This window comes from Centroberyx gerrardi, chromosome 2 (genome assembly GCF_048128805.1).
Source record: "Centroberyx gerrardi isolate f3 chromosome 2, fCenGer3.hap1.cur.20231027, whole genome shotgun sequence".
Taxonomy (NCBI): domain Eukaryota; kingdom Metazoa; phylum Chordata; class Actinopteri; order Beryciformes; family Berycidae; genus Centroberyx; species Centroberyx gerrardi.
Genome location: NC_135998.1, coordinates 29,056,050 through 29,068,769, shown reverse-complemented (window position 1 = coordinate 29,068,769; position 12,720 = coordinate 29,056,050). Strand labels below are relative to the sequence as shown.

The following is a 12,720-nucleotide window of genomic DNA, read 5'->3' as shown; positions in this document are numbered from 1 at the left end:
CAGAAAAGTTTATGGTGCTTCTGTCTGTTGAATGCGGCTCCTCTTGCTTCAGACGCTCAAGGACGGTTCGGTGCATCTGCCAATCACAGGCCTGCGTGGGAGGCGCTCGCTTTGTGCGGCTTCATCCAGTGGGAGAGTGTGTGACACTGGAGAAACTGCCAAGCTCCACTCTTTTGTGTGTAGCCCATATGTCTCTTAGCAACACAAACCCTTCAGATTATTACCTACAGTTCATGGCAGAGCCTGAAGTATTTCCTCAGCTTAGGCTTGCTTCCCTCAAATCAGCTACAAAGGTATGACTAATGAATAGAATAATCTAGAAAAAGGGGGTATTTAAACTGAACACAAGCAAGAGAACATACTGAGATAGGAATAAATGAATGAAAAATATGAAAATATACCAAAGTATGAAATCTATGCTGCCAGTCAAAAGTTTGGACACACCTGATTGAATGTTCTATGTTTTTCATTATCTTAAAGCCATTTTGATCTAAAGGCTTCTGCTTAAATGCTTGAAATGTGTTTCTTAGACAAATATGAACAGTGAAGTTGATCCTATGTATGAATTTCTTTCCAAAGCCTTTGTCTTTCCATCGAGGCAAAGGGCGGCTGCTTTAAAGAATCTAAAATATAAGATAGTTTTGATTTGTTTAACACTTTTTTGGTCACTGCATAATTCCATTTGTGTTATTTCATAGTTTTGATGTCTTTACTGTTATTCTAAAATGTGGAAAATAGTAAAAATAAAGAAAAATGTCATGTTTTTCAAACTTTTGACGGGCAGTGTAAATGAAAAAATATTTAAAAAAAAAAAATATATATATATATATGCAATATATTGTAGTATAGAAGAATATGAAACAAACAAGTGTGAATTTACAGCATATATACAGCATGTGCAAAAAAAAAAAAACATGCACAGTGTAGAAAATCTGGTTTCTCATTGGTTCAGAGTAGTGTGGTGAGTTTAGTGATGATTACATATTATCATCACTCAATCATCACTATATTGTAACGTTAATGTACTTCGCTGTGGAAAAATCACCAAGAAACATCACACGAGACATTCCACAACCGATATTCTTTTTTACTGATTTATTGGACTCCCTTTACATTGTACAACAGAAACAAAGGACTGGATGGTGTGAAGGTCTTAACCAGAAAGCAAGCAAGGTAGAAAGCATGATGGACAGACACTTGAATGGTGAGGATGGAGTGTGAAGGTCTTGCATCATCGCCAGTATCTTGGATTGAAGTGATTTAATATGGCGGCGGGGGGGGGACCCAAGAAAGACCCAAGAAAGACCCAAGAAAGATGCCACCATGTGGATTATTACAATATGATTTCTTCTGATCTATATTGAAATGTGCAAGAAGGCAGATTAAAGCCAGGAACAAGGAGGTCAGTGAAAAAAAACCCATCTGTACAGCAGAAACACTTTAGAATAAGCAAACGATAACAATTCACAGTAGCGGACGTGGAGAGTAAGAATTACAATCGTCAAATAAATATCTCATTCAGATCATCCTTAATGCTCCGCACCATTCATAAATAGTTGGGATATTATTACATTCTGTCCATACAAGTCAGTAACATGTTAATACATGACAGCGGTGCCCGAGATTAATGAGCTGTCATTGGAGTTAAGAACAGTAATACATCGTCTGGAGGTCCGAATCACTGAAATACCAACAGAAAAAAAAAAAAAAAAAAATCTATGAGTTTGATGATGTATGTAGTGACAATAAAATACATAGAGAATGAGCAGAGATGTTCCAGGTGGTTTACAAGCAGTGGTGATTACAAGTGCAGCACAGATAATATGGATGAGTGTGTGAGTGTGTGTTCAGTGCATCAGTTAAGGTTAGTAGAGTCAGGGGTAAAGGGTTAGTCGAGCCTTTACTACATGTCTTTTCCACATAGAGAGATATGATAAAGTTAGTCTGATGGAGGATATGTCGGTCTGGTCTGGACTAGTATAGAGTGTTAACGGCAGATACTATACTCTGGATCGATCCTTGTTCTGACTGTGGACTGGTGTCTCTTCCTCCTCCGGGCAGAGCGAGGAGGAGCGTTGAGGTCACTAGGTGTTAGAAAAGTGAAACCCTCTTCTTCAGTTCGTTTCGTTTCCACAGCGAGAGGCGGTCGAACTCGCCGATGGGCATCCCGAACAGCTCCTGGAACACCTCGGGAGCCAGGTGCCTCTGGGAGGAGAGAAGACAAGCACAAGTTTAAAATGTAAAACCCCCAAAACCAGGACCGCTCTCTTTCTCTCTCTACAGCAGTTATTCTCAACCTTTTTCACATCAAAGACCCCTAATTTAGTCCACATTAGAGCCACAGTAGGACCCCCATTTGATGAGATTTTGTCTCTCGGACCCAAATCTGAGAATATTTGTATTATTAGATATGATTTTGTCCAGAATCCCATGACTATCTGTATTGTAGGTAGAGAGATAACAGAGAAACTATGATCAAAACAGTCATTCTTCCACATTCTCTAATTGTGTTCACTTCTTGTAAATGAAATAACGCTGAAGTTTAACAATTCATCAATTTGCTGGGGACCCCCTGGAACCCCCTCAAGGACCCCTGGTGGTCCCCGGACCCCACGTTGAGAACCACTGCTCTAAAGTACTGCACCATGACTGAAAAACCACTAATCCAACACACACACTTTCACATGCCAACACTGCTTCCGATACACACCTCCAGGCGGGTACGGTCCACTCCCGGCGGCAGCTTACAGCGCCCTCTGTGGGTCACAATGAGCGCTTCATAGGGATGGATCTGCAGAGACAAGCGGCATGATGCTGGGTCATTGGTGCTGCTTTAAAACATGGACTTTTCATAGCTTTTCTTTTCATTTTTCATTCTGTCAGGTTATTGTGAATTCTGCAAAACGTCATTTAGTTGTATGATCCAGCTTAACTGAAGTGAAATAAAGAGAAATGCTGTGTAATGCAACAAATGTTAGGTATTTAGGTATGTTTTCTTCATATTACCATCTTCTTTCTTATTTGTATATATTGCATAAATATTTATTTCTATATTTTTTCCTCTCATTTCATATTCCGTATATATTTCATTTTGGGTATATTTTCATATTGTAGATATTTTCATTACGTACATTTTTTTACACCCTTCTGCATGCCTGTAGTTTATATTTTTCCTCATACTTTCATTTTCATACATTCCTATTGATTCCTATTTAGTGTTTCAATTTTCAGTTGTTTAATACCCTCCAGTTGCTATATTCTTATTTTCTTCTTCTATTATTATATTGTTTGCTGTATCCTAGCACTATTTGCTGCTGTGACTACCCATCATTACATTTTCACCTTATATCTATCAATGAGTGAGGGTGAGAGAGTTAATGGCTTGGCAGCTGCATTGTTAGTTGTCATAGAGATGAGTCAGTGTTGTTAAGCTTGTTAAATGCTTGCTTGCTGCATGTGCATTCTGATGACCGGCACTGATGGAGAGACAGCTGAGCAGCGCTCACCTTCTGCTCCAGGATGCTAGGTAGTGAGTTCCCTCTGTCCATCCGCTCTCTCCGTGCCTCTCCATTCTACACACACACACCAGCAAACCGCAGACATACTGTATGTAAAGATATTTATGTACAGCCTGGAGCACATGCCCATAAAAACACACTAATGCAGAGAACAGAAGTGAGCAGCATCAGAAATTGTATATGAGCATAGTGCCAATGTTGTAAAGATGCAACATTAACACATACAGTGCAGTGAGTACACACACTCACAACACACACACACTGTTCAAGCACACATTTTCAGCTGACACAGACAGGAACTTTCAGATGGAACAGAGGTTTGAAGCAGAGTTGTGCACAAACTTATGGAAGCCCATTCCGCCACTCAATAAAATAAAAAATGACTAGATTCTGAGTTGTTTTTTTCTCGCAATTCTGACTTTATATCAAAGAATTCTGACTTTTTTTTGATGATTCTGAGTTTATATATCGGAATTCTGACTCTTTTTTTCTCTTGCCAAAAAATTCAGAGGTAAAAAGTCAGAATTGTGAGATATAAAGTCAGAATTCTGAGGTAAAAAGTCTGAATTCTGATATATAAAGTCAGAATTGTGAGATATAAAGTCTGAATTGCGAGAAAAAAACTCACAATTGAGTCGTTTTTTATTTTCTTGAGTGGCGGGAATGGGCTTCCATACAAGCTGAAACAGAAAGCAGGAAAAGTAACTGCAGACATGCGGCTGTTAAAGTAAAGACGGCAGGTTAGTGAGAACACACTGCTGCAGATGCCACTGGCCATGCACATGCCACAGAAACAGGTTGAGCAGACACCATGCTTACCTGAGCACCTGCAAAACATGATGATAAGAGAATGAGGTCCGGCACATGGTATCAAAATGATCATCCTGCTATTTACACAGTGCTGCAGTACTGGAGTCCAGCATTTTGAAAGACTTGGACTTCGATATTTTTGTGTTAAGTCTCATATTCCTGCCTGAGATCAATCTCCCCATTCTTTTTCTGCACTTTGTATTTACTGAAAGATTGAAACACTTCTGAATGTCAGTATACAATTCTAAAACAAGGGCTTTAATATAACAATTTGTAAGGGATAATATCCAAGGTGGTGTACAGTAAATGATGCAAAGGCAATGAACCACCCAATGTAAGGATTATCTTGAGCACATTAACTTGGAACAGAGATAAAATGTCAGAGTTAAACCCGCTGTTCAGAATCAAACATTTTCCCCTAGCCATCCTACAAGTCGTATTAAGGTCCTCTATAAGGCACAGGTCACCGCCAAAATAAAGGAAACACTGCAGTAAATAGGGGATATAAAGTATATTGCAAGCTGGTTCTTCCACATAGGTCTGGTCTTTATAATAGCTAAGCAGTTAACATCCCATAATGCTTAGGGTCGTGTATGGAAGTCCCAGGCAGACCTAGTTGCCTGTTACTGGGGAGGGTTAAGTGTTGCTGATGTTTCATGAGGAAGTCTGAGGGAAACACAGCATCAGCTAGAGGGAACTGGGAGCCAAGAGCAGACGGTTCAACATGAAGGAGAAACCAGCAACTGTCAATCAGTTGACTGCAAATGTCACTTCACTTCAGGTTGTAGTGTGTAAACCCCTCATTAAACCTACAATGCACTTTTGTGAGTGAAGTGCTACAAAGGGCAAGAGCCATCCAATGAAGCATTTCTATCCTGGTGGGTTGGGGATCTTCGAGAACGACAATGTTCCTTACGACACTTTATGTTGGTGTTTCCTTTATTTTGGCAGTATAACATAACTTTATAGGAAACGTCAGAGGAAACCTACCTGTCTGTCCCTTTTCTCCATCTGTTGAAAACTCAGCAGACTGCATCTGCAAACACAAAAACCATTTTAGGAACTGGTTTGGTTTAGGAAGGTTGTAAAATGTAATCCAGTTTTAAATTGATGACTATCTGCCTAGAACTGTAATCGATAGTTTTTTTGGACTACTGCAATTTGGTAATGTAGTCAGATTATTGTAAGGTACTTCTCAATTCTGTTGCCTTGTAAATTAATTATATATTATTAAATGGTATTATATGACAGTTTATTCCAGTTCGCAGAATGTATGATTTTTTAAGTTGTTTAAAAGCATTTTGAGTTTCACCTATTCAATTCATTTTTTTCCACATGTATCTGCAATTTGACCATTATTTTCTTTCATGAATTGTAATAGCTTTGTAATGACATCACTGTAATTCTGTTACATATAATCTGTTAAAAACCAACTGTGTTTGGGAAGCACATGCACACACACACACACCTCACAGACAAACACACACACACTTACCCTGGTCAAGCCTGAGCGTGAAGGGGACTTGGACGCGCTTGTGGACAAACCTGCCAGCAACAAAACCCAATGAGAACAAGGCAGTGGTAATACCAGAGGTGGGGACTCGAGTCACATGACTTGGACTCGAGTCACAGTTTAAATCGCTTGAGACTTGACTTGATGCATGAAGAGAAGACTTGAGACTTGACTTGGGTTCTGGTGACTTGGGACTTGACTTTGACTTGTACTTTGATGACTTGAAAAGGTTTCTAAAGTCTTGACTTGAGATCTTGTGTTTGTGTAAATGACTTAGACTGAAAGTGATGAGATTTGTTCCAGCAGACGACTGAATTTAAATTCTGTTTTCTGAATTTGTATGGAATGATTGAATTTATTGAAGTTGAAACTGAGTCTAGAAATCAAACTCATGATGCTCTTACCAAGTTTTTATCCTATTAAAACCATATTGCATTGAAAAGTCCTAGATATTTAGTTTTCTTTAAGATATTAAATTGATACTGGACTCTTGATTTGTTCTGACTTGACTTGCTGTTCTACATTTAGACTTGAGACTTGACATTAATGACATGGACTTGACTTGGACTTGACTTGGTAATCTACATTTAGACTTGAGACTTGACTTGAGACTTGTGCCTCAAGACTTGAGACTGACTTGGGACTTGAGCAAAGTAGACTTGGTCACACTTCTGGGTAATACAAAACAAAAAAATACATAATAAACATACTCGTGTGCATATGCGTTCTGTCAGGCAGTGACTGTGTCTTCCTGCGGAAATGAACAGCCTTGTCCTTCTCCTCCTTCTCCTCCTTCAGGATGAGGCGGCCCAGGTTAGACTTGATCTGCACACAAACACAAACACACACAGAAGTCATGTCATCAATTATCAGCTCTTGTTATTATCACTTCTGTCTGGATGCGAGTCAACAAACCTTTTCAAGCTCCTGCTCCTGCAACGTCTTGGCGTCCTCCGTCAGGTCCTCAAACTCATCCTCCTCTTGAAGCTTCTTCTTCCTCCACTCGATTTCTATGGAAGCAGCAGAGAGAGAGACGCTAAAGTCAGGGGCTAACGATGACCATATACTTACTTACTGTGTGTGTGTTTATGTGTGTGTGAGTGTGTGTGTTACCCATAGCAGCCAGTGATGGAGGGCAGGGCCAGTACTCTGTCTCTATCTTGGATGGGAGGCTGGGATCCGGTCGCTGAGCTGCAGGGAACTTGGATGACTGGATGATACTCCCTTCCACATGCTTGCTCATCTCTGGAGAGAGAGAGAGAGAGAGAGAGAGAGAGAGAGAGAGAGAGAAAAAGCCTGTTTCAGTGGGAAAACAGTGGAATTGACAGGAATTGGTGATAAAAATGAGACCGTAGCGTGCTTACCATGTTTGTAGATGGGAGGTTTCCTGTATATGTTGGTGCCATTATCTGAAAAAAAAAAATATATTTTTCTTTAAGTGCAGGATAAGCTGTGGTAGATGCTGAGCAAAGTAAACTCACTACCAAACACCAGTTCTGTGGCTGAAACTATGGTGGAGACTACATCCAACTCTAATTAAAAACCCCACGTGTGAATTCAAAGCACATGTGCTTTTTGGACACATGTTGGTTTTCATATGCGAACATGTGAAATTTCCCCATTCACATTTCACCTGCAAATTGTCTCTTTGCATGTGAACCGAAGTTTTCACATGTGAAACAAATATTGGCATATCTAATTTCAGGTGAAAATGTGAAAAAAACAACAACACTTCATCTAGAAATAGATTTTTTTTTTTTACATCTTAAGTAAAAACTGTCACGTGACGTCAGAATACAACTGAGACAAATTGTTCACATGTGAAAACCAACATGTTTCCAGAATGCACATGTGCTTTGAATTCACATGTGGGGTTTCACATGTGACTTTTTTGTACATGGTTTTGTATATATTTGTCTTATACTGTACCTGCCTATTATACCTGCCTATCTATCATCTATGTGTGTGTGTGTGTGTGTGTGTGTGTGCACCTGGTCTGTGGAAATGCTGTAGGCTGGCGCTGATCTTGCGCTCAGGCTGAAGCTGCAGCGTCGATCCTCCAGGAGAGCCGCTCTCACTTTCTGCCCTGCGTGCCTTCATCTAACAAACGCAGATAGAAACATAAATACATACAGTAACATATTAATAAGTCTGATTAAGAATGACTTACATGCATGTATTGCTTTAGCAGAAATTAAAAAAAACCCTGATCACATGAGTGTTTTAGGGACATTTTGAATTTGTCTATTCAAAAGAATAAGCAAGGATTTCCAGCAAGCCTCTGGAAATGTGGCTTGAAATAGTAAAAATGCATATATGATATCAAAGTTGAGTGTCTCATTAAGCATCCACAAAAATCTGAGTGAAAATAAACATTCATAACTATTAGAAAACCTAGTTCAAAAAACAGCTCATTTTGCTGTTTAGACCATTTCTCAAGACTGTGTGGGCGTGGCAGATCACGTTTTGATTGACATCTCCCAGCCAGGGAGATGTCAATCTCCCTGGCTGGGAGATGTCAATCAAAACTGTGACGAAGAAGAAGAAGAAGTTAAGAGGACTATGAAATCAACTTAATGCTCCAATTCACAAACTTCTGTTGTACAACATAGGCAGTTCAATTCAGTTTCACAATCACAATTTCATTCATAACCAACCAAAATAATTAGTTCAGAGAGCTAATACTTTTAGTAAAAACTCGATTGCAGCTAGCGGACTTTTAGATCGCTAACGCTTTTAGAGACACATACCGGAGCTGAGGATCTGTGGGATTTATTCTTCACAAGAAAAAAAGAAAACACGGGCGTCACACACGCGCACGAGTCCTCTGCATCTCTCCACCACACAGCTCCGAGCGGCTATACTAGTTTGACTCGACTCACCAGGTTTTGTTGCGTCTGTTTCTTTTTCGCTCAACAACAACTGACAACTGACGTGGATTTTTTTATGATTGGTTCGCGGAATGAATTGCGTAATAAATGTCCGAGCATAACCACGCCCAATTCAAACCCAATATCAGGAAAGTTTACAAAAACTTAAATGACAATATTTCGAATTTGGATTGAAACTAATTTCTAATACTTTTTAGATGCTTACTATTATGTACATAAGACCCTAAATTACACAGTTAGAAGGTTATTGTGGATTTGGGTTTCCAGACGCTTTAACAATATTTATTCTGCGATGAACAAAACATCTTTGGCACTCTGGACTTCATCAGAGTCTGTGGATGAGATAATAGGACGCTTAATTGCTGATCAGTAGGATGCTTAAAGTATTAATCCGTAACATTTTCACATAAATCATTTTCACATGTTTTACTTCACAATACACAATAGTGATTCAACCTATATCCAAGAGAAGAGAACTCAAACTGCATCAACAGATAAATCCAAGGAAAAAGATGCTGGACACACTGTTTGATTGACAGGTGATCTCTGGGTCACAGGTGAAACAATTCAATGAAATCATATTCATGCCGTCCATATTCATTTTGTCAACAGTAGACGGACTCTTACCTCAGGAGACAGGGGAGGAGACGTGGAGGGAGGAGACAGAGATCGCTGCGGATCACACAAATACACGTTAGCCCTTGATGTCACGATGCCGATTTATGTTGCTGTGTGTGTGTGTGTGTGTGTGTGTGTGTGTACCTCTCTGCGCGGCGGGTCGAGGGAGGAGAAGCTGAGGTGCGGCTGGTAGGTCATCAGGTCGGGTCTCTCCACCTGCAGGATGGCTTTGTCCCTGGGCAGAGCCGCCAGGTCTCTGTAGCCCACCACCTGGTCGTTCACGCGGGCCTGGAGACACCGTACGACAGGTCAGGTGAGTGCGTGTACAGGCAGACGAACTGAAATGTGCCTACGTTGGATACGGGGTGTGTATTTACAGTGATGCCGGTGGCGGGGGACCCGGGGGTGCTCGGCCCCCGGGAGGAAGGCAGCTTAACCGGGGTGACCCCTCCCTCCACCTGTGCAACCGGCAGAAACAGCAATGGGTGTGTATCGGTTCATACAAATCTCTGTCAGTGTTTATGGAATCAACTATATCAGTGATTCTCAGTGACTTTTTTCATATCAACCTGTAATTTAGTCCACATTAGAGCCACAGATGATGAGATTTTGTCCCAAATCTGAGAATATTTTTATTGTTAGATATGATTTTGTCCAGAATTCCATGACTATCTGTATTGTAGGTAGAGAGATAACAGTGAAACTATGATCAAAACAGTCATCGTAATGGTGTTCACTTCTTATAAATGAAATAATGCTGAAGTTTAACAATTCATCAATTTGCTGGGGACCCCCTGGAACCCCCTCAAGGACCCCTGGTGGTCTCCGGACCCCACGTTGAGAACCACTGATCTATATTGTTAGCAGGAGTGTTCCTGGCAGACGATTACCTTCTGCATGACTGGAGAGAAACCTTCTTCTTGTTTTAACCAGATGGTTCTGGGAGAGAAACAGAGAGAGAGGGTTAAAAAAACAAAAACAATAGTCGAGTTAGAAAGAAACACATTTACTATTATATTTCATTACAGACTGACATTTTACGAAACAGTCTAGGAACATGATGCAGTTATTTTGTTGTTGTTGCTACTAAGAAAAAAGCAAACTATCTACCAAACTGAAGGTGAAGTTCCAATCAGAAGGAGGGGCAGAAAAGCATTAGTGCTTGATTATTATTTCCTGGCAACATCTCCATAAGCCTCAACATCGCCATCCACACACACACACACACACACACACACACACACACACACACACACACACACACACACACACACACACACACACACACACCAATGTTGGGGAAGTTACTCCAGGAAAGTAACATGTTGCATATTACCTCCATCAAAGTCATAATTTATGTTACAATTGCATTTTTGTAGAGGTTAATGCATTGTATTGCTTGCAATATTTTGAGCTGCTTTCAGACTACACACACACACACACACACACACACACGCACACGCACACACACACACACACACAAACACACACACACACACACGTCAGATCCCTCGGGCTATAGCCTGAATGATGGGGACAAACAGAGAGTGCGTAAAAGCTCACAGTGAATCTGATTCGAGGCTTGTTGCTATTAGAGCCTTCTTCTTCTATCCACCTTAGCAATGGATAGAAGAAAAGAGGGGAAGAGGGGGGGGGACTCTCACTCTGTGGGTCACTAAACAACTCGGAGGAAAGGAACCTTGCACCTAAACATGAGAGACTCCGCAAATGTCGCCGCTCCAGAGGATATCCTCCGCTGAATGATCCCGACTTCCTCCAAACCCCCTCCTCCTCCTCCTCCTCCACGTCTCTCTCTTTCCCCCCTCCAAAACACCGTGCCTCCTCTTTCATCTGCATCACCCTTCCTCTTCCTCTAGCCCTCCCTCCTCCTCCTCCCTCTCCTCCTCTCACTGTTTATCAGCTCGCCCAGCCGGGCCGACGCCCAGCCGGCCCTCAACAGTCGCTGCTGTGGTGACACTCCTCCCTCCAGAGAGCAGCACACCGTGGGGAGCGCTACCTTCCCTCCTCTCTTACTCCTAACCGGCACCTATTGTTGTTTGAGCATCCCTAACAAAAACCACACACACACACACACACACACACACACACACACACACACACACTATCAGACGGCACAAAAACTGAGATCAGCACAGTTGCCTATATGCAGGGAAACTGGATCTTGCAAGTCTCCGGCAAGTCTAAGGCATCCTGGGAAACAATATCATATATCTGTCAAACCTGGAAAGCAACAAATCTATACAGTGGGACTGCAATCTACACTCCCAGTACAGTACAGTGCAAGCAAGGGTGTACAGATAGACCTCTGCCCCTGTCCTGGGACGCTGTATCAGTGGACGGATCACTGGCTGACAGTGATCCGTCCATTCGGGGCTGAACAGGCCTGAGTGCAGCTGTGTGTCCAGCAGTCAGTGGGGGAGGAGAAAGTCTTATCACTAAGAGCTTTTAACTGCCAGGGAGCCATCAATGAAGCTGAAGCCTCTGTGTGGGCCCATTAGTGCTCACACACACACACATACACACACACACACACCTATTTTGCACATACTTTGTAATTGATTATGTACATACCACCATTTCTTGGAGGAATTTTCGCATTAACACATGAGCATGTTAGTCTAATTTCTTGTCTAAAGACTTGTTGATATAAATGAATCACTTTAGTTTTGCTTGGTTTTAGTTTTAGATCCTGCTGTGACTCATGCTATAGTCAATTTTTCTCTTATGTTTACAGACATTTACAGTTCAACATTCATTGTCACAATCTAAAGAGCAGGAGAGAGGTTGGAAATTGTAGGCCACCTGCTATATAGCTAAACTAATTCCATTTGGCAAAGGAAATCATCAGTTGATGTCTCTTGTCAATGAGATTAGAAGAAATATATGTAGGCTACACATTGTGAAATGATCATTCTTGGCACCGCACGTGGCGCTATATTCTAAGGATGGGATATATTCTAGGTTACGGGAATGGGCCTTTAACTTGCTGGCTGAAGAAGCGCATTATTTCTGTTTATAGATCTACATCAATATTAAAAATAAAACAATAATGAGCATATAGCCTAAGCACAGCGATATAAGCGAGGATCTCTAGGTATTCTGGAAAGCATATAATAAATATAAGGGATATGAATACAGTTACATTTTAGGTGTTTAGAAAACTGCCGATATTATTATTTTATTTCTAACATCATCGCCTGCAGCGTTAAAGCAGCATCGCGGGCGTCGATGCTGGATCATGTGGCCTATCTGTGTCTTAATTGCGCGGATGAAGGGTAAAGAGACAAGTGCGTCTGCGGAAAAACAATTTCGTAATCGGTTAGAAATAACAGGACTACAATCTGCTCGC

The 12,720-nt window shown here is 41.1% G+C and overlaps 1 protein-coding gene across 1 annotated transcript; it reads right to left on the bottom strand.

Annotated features, from left to right (window-relative positions):
* Window positions 1–1,080: 1,080 nt before the first annotated feature.
* On the bottom strand, window positions 1,081–9,844 carry dmtn (dematin actin binding protein; the record flags this gene model as incomplete). Its single annotated transcript, XM_078286360.1, has 14 exons — window positions 1,081–2,205; window positions 2,711–2,791; window positions 3,507–3,572; window positions 4,338–4,345; window positions 5,319–5,364; window positions 5,824–5,873; window positions 6,552–6,666; window positions 6,757–6,851; window positions 6,955–7,086; window positions 7,206–7,250; window positions 7,833–7,941; window positions 9,360–9,404; window positions 9,495–9,638; window positions 9,728–9,844. Coding segments are annotated over 14 exons (1,167 nt in total), but the record flags the coding sequence as incomplete, so codon positions are not given.
* Window positions 9,845–12,720: the final 2,876 nt, after the last annotated feature.